The sequence below is a fragment of the Anomalospiza imberbis genome, chromosome 1 (assembly GCF_031753505.1).
Source record: "Anomalospiza imberbis isolate Cuckoo-Finch-1a 21T00152 chromosome 1, ASM3175350v1, whole genome shotgun sequence".
NCBI lineage: Eukaryota > Metazoa > Chordata > Aves > Passeriformes > Viduidae > Anomalospiza > Anomalospiza imberbis.
Window position 1 is genome coordinate 148,599,828 of NC_089681.1, and position 20,431 is coordinate 148,620,258.

Below are 20,431 nucleotides of genomic sequence, written 5' to 3' on the forward strand. Positions count from 1 at the left end.
TTTTTACAGCTTTTGGTGTTTGAAAAACACAGGGAAGCTGCTGGTTTTGAGGGGAAACAGCTGTATATTATGTTACAGTGCTAAAAATCAAGGAGCGGGACACAACTGAAAAAAAAAAATATATATATATTTAAGAATCTCAGAGCTCTCCAAGAGCCATTTGTGAGTTTGCAACCTGAGGGAGGCAGGTTAGATTTACCAGGAGCAGGGGGAGGAGCAAATAGGAGAGATTCTGTGGGATCCAGACCTTGGTGGGGAAGAATTGAGCCCTTTTTTGTTGGGGTGAGTGAACTTCTGTGCCTCCTGCTCAAGGGGTCACGTGCAATTCCTAATTTTCAGGATCTTCCCTGCCTTTGAGGTTCTGTAGTGGGAATTGGGCAGAGGCCCTTGTAAAGCAAAGTGTTCACTGGGCAAGAGCTGCTTGCAATATTCATCAATTAATAAATGCAGTATAATGAATGCAGCTGTTAAAAGGTAATAAAGAAGGGCATTTACTTGAAATTATTTAATGTTTTTCCTTCAAAAAAATGCAAGAATACAGGGATAATCAGTGACAGCTTTAGCAATAATTGTGGGAGGATGTGAAACCAAGATTTGAAGCTTTGTGCTTTCAAAAGGGGATAGGCAGTGGAATATATTGATGTGTGAAATGTCACATTCTAATGCTTGAGAGAGAGGGGACCCAGGGACAAAAGGTGGTGGAAAAAAGGGGTTTGGAAGACAAGACACAGGAAAGGAGAGTGGAGTCTCACTCTAGGGAAATGTGTAGGATGTGTCAAATTAAATCTGAATATAAGGCAGCTTTTTAATACTCTAGATAAGGAGCGTGACCCAAGTGGAAATGTGAACACAAAGGCAAAGAAGAGGAAAGGTTGAATTAGGTTTGAAGGTGTTTGCTGCACTGGAGGACAGGGAACAAAGGTTAGTGGTAAAGAAAAATGAGTAAATGAGACTCAACTCAGAAGAAAGGGGCAGAATCAAGAAGACAATGATGTTTTTATGCAGCTTCTGTTTGTTATCTTGATAGGTAAAGGATTGGGGAACTGGGAAACAATGCCAAAAATAATAAATGGGGGAAAACGTGGAGTTTGCCCAGGTAATTGAGACATGTGACTCTTGTTCCTCTGGTAAGGAAATTCAGGAATTTCAGCTGTGTCACCAGCTGGGTTCACAGAACAGAAGTGGAGGGCTAGAGGCTGAGTGACAGCAAATTTGGTGTGGATGTGCAGCAGGAAGGTCACGTGTGGGAATAAAAACACATTGCTCCCTGACACATCCAGCTCCTTGTGGAACAGATGAGGATAAATCAAGCAGCTGAGGAGCTGAAGAAAGGGAAGATTATTAGCTCATTCTCTGGGGAGTTTTCTGACTGCTTAAAATAGTGCAGAGGAATGAAAAAAGTGTGGTGGGCAGCTCTGTCATCAGTGGTCTGAGTCCTGGTGTTGGAAAATGGAGAGAAAACATGGTTCAGATGAGGTCAGATGTGAGAAAATGAAACAAAAAGTGATTTCCTTATCATATTAATACAGAGATATCAGGAAAAGATGTGAGGTTTCTGTGTAGAGTGGAGGTGGCCAATATCAGGAATAATGTAAAGAATGCTCCAAGTCTAAATTAATATTTTGCCTCTCAGTAAGGAGAGCAACACGGTGCAAAGTCAGCCTGGCTGATTGGAATTCATGCATAATAACTGAATCAATTCTGTGGGAGGTGGAATTTAACCTGGAAAAGTGGTGATGGCTGCACAAAGGGAAGGAAAAAAGAAAGCAGGTATTTTGTACCTACACTTCATTGCTAAATTTATTCAGCACTTTCAAGCTTTCTCTTTCTCAGACTTTATGAATGGACCTGATCCTAAAAGCTTACCTTTGTCATGCCTTTTTTAAATATAGAGTAACTTGACTTGCTGTTGTAGGAGCAAATGGAGAATTGTTAGTTAAACAAAAAAAAAAAAAAGAGAATAAAATTAGTTAATGGGGACCTAATAAGAGGTTTTTAATTGATCTGTCAAATGAAAAATCATTTATTAATGTGAAAATAACACATCTTTTAAGAATTCTAAAGGTGATGAAGAAAGAGACTCAGGTGTTGTTAGCATGGGCAAGGTAACTGATGGAGTTTGTCAATGATTAGTCTGGGATTAAAAATGTTTTATTCCCTAAAATAATGCTGGGAAAAGGGAGTGGTGTGCTGATGAAGTGACTTGATGACTGAAAAGCTGAAAGGCCCTGTCAGTGCAGAGAACAAATTGTGCTGTTAAAAAGAATTGGCTCAGCCTCCTGATGAGGGCAATAAAAAAGGAATTTATTTTCACTACAGAAAGTGCAAGGTCTTGTAAACAGAGACTGCTCTACTACTGTACTGGGGGGTTCCTCAGCTGTAAGTGGCAGGATGAGGAGCAGCAGAGCACACAGTGACTCTGAGGCAGCATTAAAAAATAGCCTTGGATCTGCTCTGAGGGTGTATCAGCAGAAATAGTTTCAGGAGGTGAAGAAATGTGAATGGATTGTGCAAGGCTCTGATGTGTCCTTGGAGAAACACCATGGCAGGCTGGGTTCACACATTAAATCTGGGGGAAGTGTAGGAAAAGCACAGAGCAGGGTAAGAGGGAATCTGTTTTGTCAAAGAAGAATTCTAAAAGAACAAAAGTTGTTATGTTTTCTAGCCTTAAAAAAGGAAATTTTGAGGTGGAACATAACTATGTTTTAAAAACTGGGATGGTGGTGGTTGTAAATAAGCAAGAAAGGCAGAGAAAGTGATTTAATTTAAAGATCAGTGTTAGTAAAGAGAGAAGGTGCATCAGTAAACCTCATCAAAGCATCAGCAGATTCCAGGATCCTGAGCTACCACTGAGAAAAGTATGGAAAGCTGAGAAAACAAGCAGGAAATGTGGATTTCTGTGAAAGAGAGTAACTAGGATGGCTGGGTTTTACCTGCCACATGCAGAAAACATCATCTTCTCTTCTCCCTCTCCACAACTCTGCTTTATCCCAGCGTGGGATGTGGCTGTAATCCACACCAGGGCTGGTATAAACATGGAATATTCTTCTGGGGAGAACCTGAGATTTGAGGGTTTAACTGCCCCTTGCTTCACAGGACTGCCCCTATAGGATCAAGGAAAGGTTCTGCAAGCCTGTTAGCCTGTGTTTGATAGGGAAAAGACAAGAAACTCTAAGAAATGCAGTGAAGGATCATTCTGCTGGAATATTCTCCATGTTCCCAGCAGTAATTCCAGGATTTCCCAAGCTGCCAATTGTGCCCAGATCATGGAGTTTATTAGCCCTTGATGAAACCTGTCATTGCCACAACCCCCGTGGCAATGAGCTCCCCACTGCAGAAATGTGTTTTGTGAATGAGTTTTTCCTTTTTTTTTTTTCCTTGAATTGCCCAGTAAGTTTAAGGAGTGGTGTGGAATTCAAGTTTTGAAAAGTAGTGAGGAAATATTCTTTAATCATCTCCTTTACCTTGGAGTCCACCAAGTGTAGTGAAATGATCCTGGTCTCTGCAGCCTCTTCCCACAGAAAAACTGCTCCAGTTTTTAACTCTGCTTCCTTCTGACCATCAGAAATTCCTCTGATCCTACAATATCTAAATGCTCAGATTCTGTTGAGCTAAAATCTGTTCTAAGTTAACTTAAAGAAATTGAACTTTTAATTGGTTTGTCCAAATGAGGAGTCTTCTTCAAAGAATGGCTACAGGGTTTTTTTATCTCTAGATCAACCTTATCTCTCACTTCTCAGCTTTTTAATCCAAAAAAACATAAAAATACATTCAGTCTGTCTTCAGTGCCAGAATATTTGTGATTTATCCCCCCAGTCCTTGGTATTTAGAAATTTGATGGCCATGGCCAGGTTGTGGCAGGCTCCTTTTACTGTGTGTTCATCAGATGGAGAAAAGGAATTTTCCTGAAGTTTCTTCCTCTACTCTGCAAATTGCCTGAGCAAGGTCGCCTAAATTGCCTTCAGGATGGAGCAGTTTCTCTCCATGAATACAAATCTAAAGAATTCCAGAGTGATTGCCTGTTTATGTGTTCATCTTTAAAAATAAAATCAGTGATATGAACCCTGCCCTGCAGTGATTGATCAGCTTTTTCCTCTTTCCAATCTTGTTTTTTCCCCTTTTTCCTTTCCTTTAGCGAATCAAAGCATTTCAGAAATTAATTATTTTGATTTTAGGGAAATAAAATATATTAATTAAAAGACTGCAGAGGTGTGGAAGAATAAGTGTGATTCTGCTACAAAATGTAGCAGTAACAAATAAATAGTTGGATTTTGGCCAAATTTCAGCAGGTTACTTTCACACATGCAGATTATTCAGCTGTTTGCTGAAGGGTCTATGTGGTGAGTTAAATACAGATTTAATATCTTTGCTTGTTCTGTTGCACTCAGGAGGACATTGCATTCAGTCAGAAAGATAATTTCTTTAAAAAAATTAAATAGTGGGTTGACTATGCCAGTAGATTAATCATTTTTCCCATCAGATCTATCCCTGTGAAATATAAATACATATTTTGTCAGAACCATGGAGCAGCAGAGCTGATGAATTAACCTACATGTGTAGCTCAGGCCATTTTAAGGACTTTGTGAAATTAGCAGGTATGTTGCAAAAGTGATAAGTAAAGAATGAAGCCACTTCCTTGCTTCTCCTGGTCTGAATCCCAAAAAATATTTTTTTATTTTAGAGAGGCTCTTCCCTTCTTTGAACATTCATTTGAAACCTTTGCCATGTGCCAGTATTAAAAAAAAAAAAAGAAATATTCTGGAACATTTACACAATAAGGCAGTCACCCATCCTGTCATTTTCCATGTCCCCATTGTAATTATTTGAAATCCTTTTGCTTGAAGATGAGTTTTTTCTCCCTCCCAGCCCCAAATCTATTTTGGGAGTAGACTTGTAATTGTGTGTTTGTTAATGTGACTGTCTGTTGCCATGAACAAAGTGAGGTCACCAATTTTCTGTGGCAGCTTTGCCTCAGCGTTCAGGACTGTAAACCAGCCAGCACTTACTGAAATGCATTTTTTTCCTTTTATATTATTTTATTATTTTATATTATTTTTCTTTATATTATTTTATTTTGTTCTGTTATCAAGCCAAGTGGTACCTATGGCATGAACTGACTCACATTGTGATACTCTGGGATTATTCCTATTACAGTTTGCATGGGACTTTTGTATTCGATATTTAATTATTCTCCATTGAAGACTTTTCAAGAATTTTCCTGGAAGTAAATTGAGAGAAAATGTATGTGAAGCATTTGAAAACCATTTATTTCATTTAGTTTTTGCTAAGGAAAAGTTCATCTCATTGCAGGTTATGTTATATTGGAGACTCCAATGCTCAAAAAAATTATATTTTGGATTTGTATTTGTGCACTTTTAAAACTTTATTGAGTCCATGCAGATCACTGAAGTATATTTTATCAATGCACCATCAGTGCTAAGATTTATAATGATATTACAGTTTCTTCTAGCAAGTGTGGTTTGCTCCATCTGTCTTTAGCTTTTAATTTTTGGTTTTTATTTTTTTTTTGCTATTTTTATATCCCAGAATGGATTGATTTCTAGGCAGATTTCTAATAACTGCCTGGAAGTCAGCAAATGGTGTCAGTATGGCTGTGACAATTCAGAGCAGTCAAAGGTTTGTCTCAGAACATCTATCCACCTTCAGTACTTAACACCCTTTATTTATTTATTATTTGAAACAAATATTATTTATAATTTGAAACAAACAGGTACAACCAGGCTGAAGATAAACACAGATTCACCAACAGGAGCACGGAGAGGAAATGAATTTATAATATATAAAGATATTTTTTGAAAATACTTTCAGGCATCCCTGCCTTAAACCCAGCAGCATTAAAAACCATTAAAATATAGGTATAATTCACACCAGCTATATTTTGGTGATTTCTGTCATGAAGAGATTTCTCCAGTTGCTATAAATTAAGTTTTTACTCTGGAGCCACTTTACACATCTTTTGGTTTTGCCACATAATGGTGTTCGTTTTGTGTGATAATAATTTGAGAAAAAAAAGTTTGCTTGCATGAGGACTGAAAGGACAGTTAAGCCTCAGGATAAGGGCTCACAATTGCTCTTTTTTTGATGGGGAAAAAGGCTTTATTAGAAATATTTTCTAAAAGAACAGCTCAGAGTGAGTAAACCATGTGGAGCTGAGTTTTGCCATGTTATTTAAGTTCTGTGAGCATATTAAAACACATCCACATACTGTACATATTTTAGAATCCAAACTCTGTCTTTCTTTGTTTCGTACAGGCATAAAGCACATCACACACATTACAATTAAAACTAAAAACCAATCTGGGAGATCTTACAAGTGATCTGAAATTTAGCAAAGTCTCGTTGTCAACTTTTTGATTTGTATCAGCACAGGGAATGATTTCTGCTGAAAACTGCACATGGAGCACATGCTTGATTTAAAATCTTTATCCAGAAGATTTTAAAAATCTTTATCTTGCTTTCTGCCTGAATAATTTTTAAACACTTTTTTTTAAAACATAGTCTTTCTTTTAAAGACTTTATAATATTACCAGGAGAGGCAAACCTCACTGTTCTGCTTTAGGAGCCAGCATTTTTCTACCCCACTCTCCAGCTGGGATATGACCTATCACAACACTGGAAAATAGTAATAATACAGCACAAGAAAGGCATATTTACCATTAACACTGTTGATTTTTAGTGTCTGTTTACTGATCTGTGATTCTGTTACAACAGCACATGGAGAGTTGAGCTGTAAATTAAATAGGGATTCAGGGAGTCAAGCCTTAAATCATTGTCTGATGATCACTGGGATACCTAAAAGACTCCTGGCTTCAAATTAATGGATTTCTTTCTGTCCTAAAGTGATTTAAAAATTACAAATGGAAAATTCCACACTGGGGGAGTCATATTAGTGATAATGATTTAAAGATTATGTCTGCATTGACATCTGATAGCCAGGACAGCAGAACAAGCAAACACTTCAGGTTTGCCTATCCCCAGTGAACATCTCCACACCTCGACAGAAACCACCCACAGAACTGTGACTATCTGATATTTTTACAAAGCATGAGGTGCACTTGCACCTGAAGCACAACAAACACACCTGCAGAGAGGCTGGGGAGCCTTTGGCAGGTGGGAAGAGGAGCCCCAGGTGCGTTGAGCGGAGGTGTAAATCCCGCGTTGAGCAGAGGTGTAAATCCCGCGGCCGCGCGCCTGACGTCGGTTTCCTCAGCAGCGGGGCTGATTGCAAAGGCAGATGTTGTCCTTCTTCTGCAGGAGCTGAGATCCACCTCCAGACTCCCAGATTGTTTGTGCCTACAGATGGAATTAGAGCTTCCTGCCATTGTGTGTGCCGTATGTCCCCTCGTCCCCGACTGACGCATGTTGGACATTCTGCCCGTGGCGCTGGCGAGATGAGGCCGTTGCTAAAACTGAAAAATGGCCAAAATCCAAAGATTTTTATCATCCCATCCATGCCTTGCAGTGGTGCATGAGGGAGTTTTCCGTGTCACGGGCGCACTTTCCCCAGCCTTTCCTTTGATTTCACACGGGCAAGAGACGTCAGTGGCACTTTGTTATGTCTGACACTGACTTGTAAGTTGTCTTTAAAATAAGTGTTTTTAAAAGTGATGAAATATGTTTTTACAAAAGGGATAAAATGCATTTTTCAAAATGGAAATCGTCATTCCACGACTATGACTTTTTTCTTTATTATTTTAAATACTTTTAGGGCTGAAAACCTCAAAATTATATGTTACATTCAAAGAAATCTTATAAGAAAATAATTATCTAAAGTTTGAGAATTGTGATTCCACGACTGTGACTTTTTTTGAATTATTTCAAATACTTTTCGGGCTGTAAACCTCGAAATTATATATTACATTCTGATTTTGGCATTCAAAGAAAACCAATGAAAAATAGTTTTCTAAAGTTTGGATGAAGACAGAAAACGTCCTGACTTTTTATTTAATAAATACATTTTTAATGGAGCATGTGTGTCAATGTTAAGGGGAAATTTCCAGCTAGCTTTACTCTGACCACATCAATTAAACTCCTGCTTTGTCAGAAACAAAATATTTTCATTTTAAAACAAAACTAATTGTGCCAATTGTCAAGAAACATGGATATTTGTGTGCATAGATTTGGCAAGTCAAATGAGAATGAGGAGCCTGGATGTGTGCAGAATAACTAAGTTTGAATTGCTCATTATTCAGGCATTCCTTCTACCTCAGTAGAAGTAGCAATATCAAAATAAGGATGGAGTCAAAACAACTGAGATCAGCATATTTTATACTGAAGGAAAATAGCATTTTTATGACCCATAGAACTAATCAGTGGGTTTTATTGCCACAACTCTCCCAGAACATAGTACATTGATTTTCCTCAAACCTAGATTAAACATTCATTCGTGTATAAAATAATGTGTGCAATTCCATTATATCTGCAGGATAATAAATGATCACAGTTACAACCTTTATGGTTTAGGCCATCAACCAATCACTAATTCAGTAATTCCAGGAGTTATGAGATAGTGAACTTAATTTGGGGACACATTACTCCTTAATTATATGCAATGCAGTTTCACAGACATTTCTCTTTGGTGTCACAACATATAATTAGGGGCCACACAGCACCATTATAATTGTGTACACCTAGAGGGGTTTGGTTTTTTGTTTTTCCCTTCTTTTTTTGTGGACAATGTAGTGTATAGATTGTACAGATATATTACAAGTATTTATGGTAGGAATAGCAAATAGCAGATCTTATCTGAGTACTGGAATACTCAGGTACTTTGTGGAGTCTGTCTCCTTAGAGAGATTCAGAAACCTTCCAGATGTGGATCTGGAAAATTTGCTTCAGGTAGCAGGGGTGGGGTGGACAAAGGGAGCTCCAGAGGTCCCTTCCAACCTCACTCATTCTGTGATTCTGTCACACAAATAGTGCAGCAATTCTAATTTCTAAAATTCTAACCAGTGGTGACAATTACTTCTTTTCTCCTCTACAGTTGTTTCCTTCAAGCTCTACCAAACTTCTGCTTCCCACAGGTTTAGTTGAGATTTTAATTTTCTTTTTTTTTTGCCACATAAAATCACCTTGAAAGGACTCAGAAAATCCAGGGCTGTATTTTTGGTTGGGAAACAGTTTGGTTTTGTTTTTCATTAAGATTTAGAGATGAAAAGAATGAATAGAAGCAATTGTATTGTCATTTGATTGGTTTTAAATTTGTGTTTTCCTCTTCAGGGTGCGCAATGACTTTGATGTGCTCACAAACCGCCTGATTGGCAGCCACGGCTACTGCACCCAGGTGAGCTAGAGGTCCAGTTTTGGGGATGTCCTGTGCCTCTGCTGTGAACTGACCTCTGGGAAGAGATGGATTTCTTATTTTTGAGTCATAAAGTCATGGAATCACAGAATGGTTTGGGTTGGAAGGGACCTTTAAGCTCATCTTGTTCCAGCCCTTCCAACCTTCCACTACCCCAGCTTGCTCCAGGCTCCATCCAGCCTGTTCTTGAACATCTCCAGGGATGGGGATCCACATCCTCTCAGGGCAACCTGTGCCAGGGCCTCACCACCCTCACAGTAAAGAATTTCTTCCTAATACGAGCTAAACCTGCACTCCTTCAGCTGAAGGCCATTCCCCCTTGTCCCATCACTCCATGCCCTTGTGAAAAGTCCCTCTCCAGCTCGTTTGCAGCCCCTTTAGGTATGGGAATGCTGCTGTAAAATCTCCACCAATTTCCTTTTGTTTTTTTCCCTTATTCCCATATCCTCAAGCACCTTCATCCTTTATTGTTTTTCCTCTTGTTTTGGCACATTGTTGTCTTTGCTTTCAGAGGTTCTGCTTTGCAGGATGGTTTTTTGGCCTGCATGTGCCTGTACCTGTGTGTCCATGTCCTCACACTCCTCTCATCTGCCTCTTTGATACTCCTTGGTTGATTTCAGTGCTAAAATATTGCTGTGTTCCCTCCCTGCCCTCTCAGAAAGGTGCCTGAGGTTCCATCTCTGATCCTACAGCTCCTCAGTGATTCCAGGATCCCATCTATTGCCCTTCTGGCTGCCAAAGACAAGCTGCATGTTCCTCTCTTGTTGCTAGAGGACTTTTCTACTGTGACCGCACAATGGTTCCTCAGGAAGGTGGTAGAACATCAGTGATGGTGAATAAAAGCGCTAAAAATATCAGTAAAAGCCTATAAAGTCTGGGGAATCCTTCAGGAGAAACACAGACCTGTAATTGTGTGCAGTACTTTTTAAAGAAGTTCCAAACTGGCCATACCAGAGTTATTCATGTCTTTGGACATGGTAATTTGCAGTATTTTTTCTGGAAACTTTCTCTTTGTTATTTCCCCTCCTGGTTTTAGCCATATGTTATTTATTAATAGTGAGCTGGTTCACTGCTGCAGCAGTCTGCTGTTAGCTCTGCTTTCATGCACCCCAGCTGGCCCTGGTGGGATGTTAGCTGAGAAAAATATCTCATATTCAAGTTCTTGAACTTCAGGCACTTTCACATGTGCAAATGCCACCCACCCTCTCACAGGTATTTAGCCTCTGACACACCCCTACTTCAGCTGGAGAGGAAATCATCAGCAATCATCTCTAGGAAATATCAATATCTTAGTGATCAGGGTCCATATGGGTAAATGTCTTACTGAAGGAGACTTAAATTCATCCAGAAATAATCAGTGAAAAGAATCATAATGTAACAAATCTTGTCCAACATAAAAATACATCACATATAGAAATGCCATGTAGTACTGGACAGGCTTTGATTTTATGTCATTCCATGCTGTACTTTCCATTGTAGAGAAGAGGGGACACCAAAATGTTTTCGTTTAAAAAAAACCCAAAATAACACTTACATGAGATGTTTGAGTAAATAAATTATCACCAGTTTGTCTCTAGAAGGATGAAAATTGAAAACTTCTCTAATATTTGGACTTCAGCAAAGCTTTCAATACTTTCTGTGACAGCATCCTGATGCCTTGTGAAGGCTGATCTAGAACAGAGACTGGACAGAGCTAAAGAATAAAGCAGGGATTTATTAAAAGGCCTCCATGAATCCACCTTGGGCAGCACAAGAGCCCAGCCAGGGCTGCACCCAAGATGAACCAAAATGGTCCCAAAATGCACGACCGCTCCCGGGGGCTCTCACTGTGATCAGTTCTGCTCCATTGGCACATTGGAGTTCATTGTCCCATTCCAGCTTTAGCCCATGCAGTCCCATCCTGCTTGTTTTTCTCTCTCCAGCCCACGTTGTTTGTGCTCTTGGGCTGAGATTTGGATCATTTGTCCTTGGTCCCCAGCTGGAGAAGGAATTGTTTTGTTTCCCTGCTCTGTGCAGAGAGCTCACCATCCCCTGATATGAAGCTCAGACTCACACACTAAAGCAGCACAGAATCTAAAAAAATAAAAGCTCAAACCTGAGGCATCAATCCTTTTGGACATAAAGTCCAACCAACAGCTGGGAAAGGTTCTTCCCCCAGAGGGTGCTGGGCACTGCCTAGGCTTCCCAGGGAATGGGCACAGCCCCAAGGCTGCCAGAGCTCCAGGAGGATTTAGACAATGCTGTCAGGCACAGGGTGGGGTTGTTGGGGTGTCTGTGCAGGGCCAGGAGCTGGATTGGATGATCCATGTGGGTCCCTTCCAACACAGGATAGTCTGTGATTTTATAATTTCCTCTATTTGCTTTGGGAGACCTTGACCAAAATATCTGGAATCTTTTATATAAGCAATTTTTATCCTAACCATAAACCTATATCCACTCCATAAATTGGGGGTCATGTACATGTGTAACTTCATCAACCCTGAATCAGTCTTGTGGTGATCAATTACTGTTTGGTTTTTGTTTTCTTTTTTTTTTTTTTTCCTTCTTTATTTCAAACATGTCCCAAACAGGAATTGGTGAACTTGCTTTTGACTGGCAAAGCTGTTTCCAATGTTTTCAACAATGTGATCGAGCTGGACTCTGGGAATGGCAATATCACCATTTTGAAAGGCATCACGAGTCGCAGTGATATTGGTTTGCTGTCCCTGTTTGAGCACTATGATGTCTGTCAGGTATGCTTTCCATTAAAAATGTAATTAAAAAGAAAGCAATTATTTCTAAAAATCAGCTTGGAATAAGTAAAGCAGCAAAGAAATTACTGGCTTGGTTCAGTTTGTCTTTTCTGTGCTGTAGTGGTGGTTCTACTACCAGTAAAAAAAATTAAAGACAATTAAAATAGCTGTTAATGTAATGGGATTGTTCCCTTTAATTGCTTTTGATAGTCATATTTTAATTGTAGTCATCGTGAAAATTAAAAGATAGATTAAAACTTTCCTGAGGCATGAATTTACCTCAGGAAAAAACCTGTGCAATGATTTCATTAGTTCTCCATCACCAGGAGATAGGAGGATGGCGGGATGGACATCTTTCCTGAAGACAAGTTCTGTCCCAAACAGCCAGTCTTGTGTTTGATCCAGGAATATTATTTGAAATTCTCTTGCTTTTGTTAGATACTTATAGCAGTCCCACCTGCATTTGCAGCAGCAGCACCTCTAAAAAACTTTGAAAGTGATTACCAAAGGATGTGGTTTTACTGATCTGATATAAATGTGTGGCAAAACAAAGCTTGATTTTAACTCCTCCTCATGTGGCTGAAGTCAGCTACATTCTCCTGCTGCTGGCAAACTGCAAATTTTGTTATTTTTAATTAACACAATCATTTACATTATTCACAGGATTACAAAAGGCTTGAATTCAGTCAAGGCAGCTTATCAGTGTACCTAAATCAGATTAATTCAGAACAGAGTGGGCTAAAAATAAATAAGCTTCTACATCTAGTTCACGCTTCTTTTTCTTTTCTATAAACATTGTGATATTTAAACCCTCAAAACTTGGTTATGCACCACTCCAGCGTTTTTTCCATTCCCCAGTGAGGAGAATGACTCGGGAGTTGCAAAATGGTAAATGAGGTCAGGGCAGGTAAGAGCTATTTCTTACCCACCTGCCGTCTAAAAATAAAATAAGTTACCCAGAGATTCAGACACCATTTTCCACTTACTCTGCAAATTGTATGGTAGAGGGGATTTCTTTCCACTGCTGGGCTCTTGCATGGGAGCTGGACTCATGAGCAGGGATCTGTTTTTCCAAGCCAATGACTTAATCAGTTACAGAAACTGTAGTAGACGCAGTTTCCTTTTTTTATTTTTAAGAGTCTACATTAGTTGGGCATCTGCTGCAAATTGTCCTGGTTTTTATTAAGAACATGTGGGTGTTCTCTGCATTTCAGTTCCGAGGCAATGTCTGCTTAGGACTGGGACAAAAGTCAGATTCTGGTGGATTTTGGCCCAAAACTTGGGAGTCTCCACTGTGGCTTCTGCATGAGGGGCCAGATTCTGCTGCCTGTTACAAAATTTAGAGCAGTTCAGGAAAAAGAAATGTCAGTGGCAGTTTGCATAGGTGGAACTGAGAATAAAATTTGTCTTTCAATGTGACTCTTTTATTCCTCTCAGCATCCAATTACAGTGTGGCACTGAGGCTGGTAACTGAAGCCAGCCATGGAAAAGGACTGTCATTTTTGGTTGGGTTTATTTTTTGTTTCCAGGAGTAAGAAAATCCTGAGTGTGCTATATGGTGAATCATAGACACTGGAGTCAGAAAACTCCCTTTAGGTCACATCCAGCCAATCTCTCAGGGGATAACTCAGGATATTTTTGTGTCCTGTTATATAGCAGGGTTTCTTTTAAAAAATCTGTATCCATGAAGTTCCTGCCTTTTGGTTCAGAGGGCCATTTTTTCATTGATTTTAGTGCACATAACTGTGATCTTACAGTTCTTCTCATCCATCTCTACTCTAAAACATGAATAAATGCAAATAAAGATTTGCAGGTCCTTATGAATTTGGAGGTTTTCATATCTACTACACAGCCTGTGTTTGGAAATACTATTAATAAATCAGACTCTTCATTTACTTAGTTTCCTCTAATTATAATTTCACTCATAATCCAACCTGCCCCCTAAACAATTGATCCCCATCCGCTGGGCATTTGCAGCTGATGTAACAGTGCCTCCCTTTTCTATCAGCACATCCTGTCCAAAGCTTGTTTGTATTTCCCTGCTCTAGGCTTGTTCCAACTTACCAACACATTTAGGACGGGATGTTCAAGATTCCAGGCTAGATGCAGTAAATCCACCTGGAAGAAGACTTCTCTAGCATTTTATCTCATTTTTCTGATATGTGGAGCATTTGTGTGTAATCCACAGTTCCCGTGGTGTGTGGCTTCTGACTTGCTGATATTGTGAGGGCACGTGAATTAATCCTCAAACTCCAACAGTGGCAAATCCAAAGAAAATGACCCATCCCTTTCCTTCCAGTGGTGGCCTGGAGAATCCCTCTGTTCCCCATCCATTCATCTCCTCCAGTGGATCCTGTGTTATCTTTGCTGATGAGAAAAACGTGTGCCCCGAGTAATTTGTCTGGAATCATTCATGTTCAGTCATTGCTCTCAGTCCTGACAGATCACCAAACTCTGTGGAGTTTTTGCAGTGTAATTACTTGCTGCAAATTGTTTCTCGATGACAGATGGATCCATTCCATCTGTTTCATGTGCAAACGTTTAGTTCCACAGTGAGATTCTGGATTTTAATGGGGGAGAAAAGCTAAAAGTCCAATTCTGTTACTTTTCAGCAGGCAAGTTACACATCTTAGTGTTTCTTTCCTTTGTGCTAAGCAATATCAATTCCATGTGATCTTACACATTGAACTTAGAAGCCCAAGTTGAGATTTTAGGTTTCCTGGGATTTATTTTATAGCATGTCAAGCAATAGAAACATTTCCACGTGAAATTGCTGGGGGTTTGCTCTGTCTGCTGGGCTGCAGCATGCAGCAGTTCAGTCTCAGGGAAAATGAGTGGTTTCTCAGCAGGGACAAGACCTTGGAGAAGGGCATGAGGCACAGGAGTGGGTAGGATGAATTTTAGCACTCCTGGGTGAGAAAGTCCCTGTGTTTGGGTCAGAGCCTTTGGCCTAAAAGCCACATTAAAATTGCAGGTGAAAAGAACTAGAATGACAAAATTCTTCCTTTCAAAATGTTTTGAGATGTTAAAAGTAGGAAGAGATGAAAGAAGAGGCTTCTCATGTAGATGCCAGGTCGTTAAACAATAGTGAAAAAAATGAAAAATAAGCTGTATTCTCAGGTAATAAATTTAACAGATTATTATCATTATTATAATTCATAACTTGCTAATTCTTTAATAATATTAATAACCAATTAACAAACACCACTGTGCTAATTAGCATGAATAGTGATAATAATAACAATAATATGTAGCATTTACATGCCATTTCCTATTAGCAGATCTCTGCTTTGCAAGAGTGGCAAGTGTCATTTCCACTTTACACAGAGGGCAAATAGGTGAATAAAAGTCAAAGTGCTCATCCCAGTGAGTCACCCAGTAAGCTCCTGGCTGAACTGGGATGAGTACAGGTCTGAATCTCTCATTTTAAAGGCAGTGTGATGCTGGCTGATGAATTTCACCATCCTTCTGAAATGTTTTTTGAAAACACTTTAGCTATGTGCTGTTGTATGTGAAGAAATGGAAATATTCAAAGTTATTTGTCTCTTTTGAGCCTTCTCTCTGATTTGCCTTTGTTTTCACCAATTCTCTCCTGCTTTAAGCTGTCCTGTCTTTGAACCTCCTGTTGTCTGACCTCCCAAATTCACCCTACTCTGATTCCTGACTGCCCCAGCACTTCAAGAGACCTGGGGCTTTTTAGTTTTTGCTTCTCTGAAAACGGGGAGGGCATTGACAAAGAAGCTACACACATTTTCCCTATTTCTTTTCAAAAAGACAGAGCAAAGCAAGAGAAACAAACAGGATTTATTCATTAACATTCCACAGATGGGAAATATTATCTTTGGTCCTTTTGAAGAAACCACTCTGTGCTATGACAAGGCCTGAATGATGAAATTCAGCACACATGCTCTGTCTCCTGGCACCTCACCTGTGTGATGTCTCTCCCCTATAACCTTCTTCCCAAGGAAATGTGTCCCCTAAACGATCCCTTTTCCCCATCAGATGGGCTGGGTTCAAGCCAGGCCATTGGTGGGTTGTGGAGGGGAAAGTTTGGAAAGAGGGTTTTAACCACCTCCTCTGAGAAACCAACCACAAAAACACACAAGTGCAAAATGGAAACTGGTGGTTGGCTTCAATTTTCCATTTATTTTTCAGGAATAGGGGTAAATTTTGTGCCCTGTTGGTGCAGCAAAGGAAGCTGCTATTTATGTAAGACTTCAGTGAGCACCACTGTGAGCAAAAACATGGAGTATACTCAAATTTGACTGAAACAAGGCTGACAAAGCACTGGCCTTTGAGAAAATCTGTTCTTCATTCTTGTTCTTACATCTCCCTTTCTAGCCTGGAACTGAAATTTTCTTTCATGAAGTCCTATTGTCCTCTGAGTTGTGGCCAGTTATTTTCCCAGAGGCCAGTCACTGTTGCTGGGGTATTGGCATTGCTTCCCTGTCAACATCCTTCCAACTGAAACAGAATCACAGAGTTTTTATTTAAGACAGTAAGGTTAACAAAGCCCACATGTTCAGAAGAGCTCTGTGTGCTTTGCAAACAGGTAAAGCAGAAAATGATAAGTCAGATATTTCCCACATGTCTCTCTCGATTATAAACACCTGCATTTGGATCTGGATTTATCCCATCTCACTTTAGGTGCTTCTTAGGCTGAATGCTTCAGGTAAGAGTTCAGCCAACTCCCTGCATCACTGGTGAATGGGAGGGTCTAAATTTCTGATAATACGCATCTCTTGCTTATTTGATTTTACAGCCAAAGCCCAAGGGCTAAGCTGCATTAGAGGGCCTAGAAACAAATGCAGAAGTGTTCTGTGGGCTGAATCCTGCCCTGTCCTTGCCATTGCAGTGATGTGACTCCCTGAAGTGGGCTATAAACTTCCTGTGTAGTGAGGAAATGGCAAAATGCTGAAACCCGAGTGAGGGTTTGAATCTCCCTCAAAATTTCTTCATTTTTTGGGACATTCCAGAAGAGCAGCTGGGTGGGACAGGGATAAAGAAAAGATCCTGAGGCTGTCTGGCACCCTGAGGTCTGTTTTCCTTTTCCTTTCTACATCTGCTGCCTTTTACACCACAGCCATGTAAGGGAACTTCAATCAGAAGCCAGTACTTTCTAGGAGTCTCTTCTTTGCTTTGGGAGTCCTAGGATTTAACACACATCTCTTTCTGTTCTTCTTCAGTCATGTCCTTTTTTTCCCCTTAGTTCATTATCAGAAGGATTTTCTTTTCTACAAAAAAAAAAAAAAAAACAAAACAAAACAACCCAAAAAACCACAAAAAAACAGGATCCAAAGCTACAGAGAAATTACCTAAGGCTCCAGTGTAGCAGTAGTGTGTTTGCTATTATTTTATATGACTAAAATTATTTTTATGGCTATTATTATTTTCTGTATCTATTATTTTACATGGCTAAAAACTCTTCCATTTCTGTCTCATTTGGCATAGTGCATACTCTGAATGTCAGGTCTCATAAGCATTAATTTTATTTTTCTCAATCTGATTGAAATCAAGTATTTGGCGACGGCAGTAACTTCACCCTCACAGTGTCCCTTAATTATCTGCAGATACAGCAGTGATGTGGCTGAGCTGGTGTTTCAGGGGTGACCTGGGTCAGTGGGGTCACTGCTCCCCCAAGGGCTGCTGAAAAGGTGCCTGATTTTGCATCACTGACACATCACTCTTAACAGCCCTGGAACATTGTTCAATATTCATTCAGAAAAGGTCATTGCAGCTGTGGGGAATAAAACACTGACAGAACAAACAATGGGCTGTTGCCTGGAACTCTGAAGGCTTGGTGTAATTATCCTTTTGCCTGTCAATCCTATCAGAAATTCCTCAGTTTGGCAGAACCCAGCCCTCTGTGGAACCATTACACGCTGTGATTACTTCTCAAATAAACATCTTTAGCAGCTGTATTCAGGGAAAGAAACATAAAGCAAGGAATGATTAATTATAACTAGAAAATGAATGGTAAAGTCCTACAAGCAAGGAGGTGAAATTATGTCAAGTGATAAAACTTCTGGAGAAAAATGTCATCAGATTGGACATATCCAGTAATCCTGCTTGGTTTGGGTCTCACATTCTTTTCTTTGTTTCTTTTGGAATACAAATGGCAAAAGTTGGCCTTGTTCAGGGGGCAAATTAAGGCTGAATATTGAGGTACCATCCACTCACTCTGGTAGATCTGTTGGGACAGTTCTCCAGCAATAAACACTTGTCTGTAGGTTGAATTTCACCATTGTGTGGATACACAGAGATATCAGATGGAGAATGTGCCCTTTGAAGGTGCTTGCTTTTGAAAAGTTGGTGCTTCCCAAAGATCAGAACAGTGTCCCTGAAATGTATGAGCATTCTTGAGAGCTTTGTAGGGGAGAGGACCAGGGTTAGGGAAGCCTCCATAGGAATTGAAGAAATGCAGCACAAAAGGACACCTCATTCATTCCCCCCTTACTTTCCTTTTGCCTGAAAATGAGTAATGAGCCTGCTGGAAGACCAACATTTAAACAGTGATAAAAACACAGCCATTGAGCTCTTATTAAAAAAAAAAAAAAAAAAAAAAAACAAAAAAACTTCATAAAAAGGATGCAAGGCACATATCCCTGATTTGCCTTTGGAATTCAGCAGTGCAGATGTAGGGAAGACACTGGAAAGAAGGGGTCTCAGTCAGCCCTGTTCTCTGTCAGGCTCTAGTTGGATGACACAGACGCTCTGCTGAGTTTGAGGGGTTTCCTGAGGAATCAGAACACAACAAACAGGGTGCTCCTGCCTGTTCTTCCCTGTCCTGTTTCCAGGTTTTATTCCAGGTTTTATTCCAGGTTTTATTCCAGGTTTTATCCAGCATTACTGCCACCAACCAGGCTGGTCAGGCAGCTGAGGAAGCACTCAGGCCTCACCAGCTGGAGCAGATAAATGAGGACATAAATCTGTGTGTGGGGAAGCGTCTGGAGAGTCAGTCCTGTGAGGAGCTGCTGAGGGAGCTGGGGGTGTTGAGCCTGGAGAAAAGGAGGCTCAGGCATGAGCTTGTTGCTCTCTACAGCTCCCTGGCAGGAGGAGTGGTGAGGTGGGCATCAGCCTCTTCTCCCAGGCAACAAGTGACAGGACAGGAGGAAACGGCCTCAGGCTGCACCAGGGGAGGGTCAGGCGGGACATCAGCAGGAATTTTGTCACTGGAAGTGTGGTCAGATGTTGGAATGGGCTGCCCAGGGAGGTGGTGGAGTCCTCATTCCTGGGAGTGTTGAAGAAGCCACTGGATGTGGCACTCAGTGGTCTGGTTGTGGAGGTGATGTTCAGTCAGAGGCTGGGCTCCATCGTCCTGGGGGTCTTTTCCAACCCAAATGACCCAGTGATTCTACTCCACATGACATCTGATGCTTGAGGAAGCAGCCAAAGGAATCCTCACAGTGAGGCCTGCCCTTACCTTGTCAGCAGCATGGTTCCACATTATATTTTGTACAAAATATGTTCTGCATCTTGGTGTCAAAGGCAGCAGCTAATCCTCAGCTGGTTAAATTGATGTGACCAAAACAAAGACTTCTCCCTTCTTCTGGGAGAGGAGGATTTGAGTTACAATATTTTTAGACTCTCTGAGTTGTCTCAAAGTTCATGACCTCGCTGCCTTCTGCAAAGATTGTAATTGAAAACTACAAATTTTGGAGAGTGTTCCTGCAGCCCTCAATCATCTGAACAGTTTGTCCTGGCTTCAGGGGGATGGTTTGTGTGAGTGAGAGCTGGAGTAGACGTGGCTTTGATCTGTTCTGCATCTCTCTGATCTTTGTCAAATGTTGTTTGATGAAGCTGGGAAGTTGCTTTTGCAGACAAATGTAGGAAGAACACATTTTTAGGAGGAGACTGACTGTTCTTTTTGGCTTTGACTTATCTGCATATTCAAATATGCATGTTTGTGAGACTGAATCTTTTCATCTGTGTCCCTCTAATTTGCCATCTTTTGTTGAAACTGCGTATTTTCTTTTTTGATAACTCCTGTTACGAGTATTATTGGAAGCTTGTAAAAAATTCTTTGCTTCTAAGCCAAGAATTTACATAAAAACCAAAACTGTTGTATAAAGGACTGTTTTAAATAGATATTAGCAAAGTAATGAGTCAGGGAACAGTTACTTAATTAGCTGGAGACTTGTTATCTAACATCAGAAGAAATTCTCATTGTGGAAGGCAGCTGAATTTGCACTTGTAACACTTCAGATATAAATTCTGAGAGTCGATCAAGATGAAAACACGCAGGGTCAGTTTTGCCATTTGACCCTGTGCCCAAGGTAAAGAACTGAGGGCTGCACTGTAGGAGCTGCATCCACAAATCTATATCTAGAAATCATTTTTGAGAATTTTTCTATTAAATTTCCTCAGTTTCCACTAG

The 20,431-nt window shown here is 40.2% G+C and overlaps 1 protein-coding gene across 2 annotated transcripts in view; it reads left to right on the forward strand.

The window, feature by feature from the left end:
• The window catches only part of MINDY4 (MINDY lysine 48 deubiquitinase 4), a 70,282-nt gene that overhangs the window by 38,923 nt on the left and 10,928 nt on the right, over window positions 1–20,431 (forward strand). For both annotated transcript variants that reach the window (XM_068175652.1, XM_068175662.1), the window contains exons 14-15: window positions 9,241–9,304; window positions 11,893–12,054. In XM_068175652.1, coding sequence (XP_068031753.1) covers window positions 9,241–9,304; window positions 11,893–12,054 — 226 coding nt within the window. The remainder of the gene's footprint in view (window positions 1–9,240; window positions 9,305–11,892; window positions 12,055–20,431) is intronic.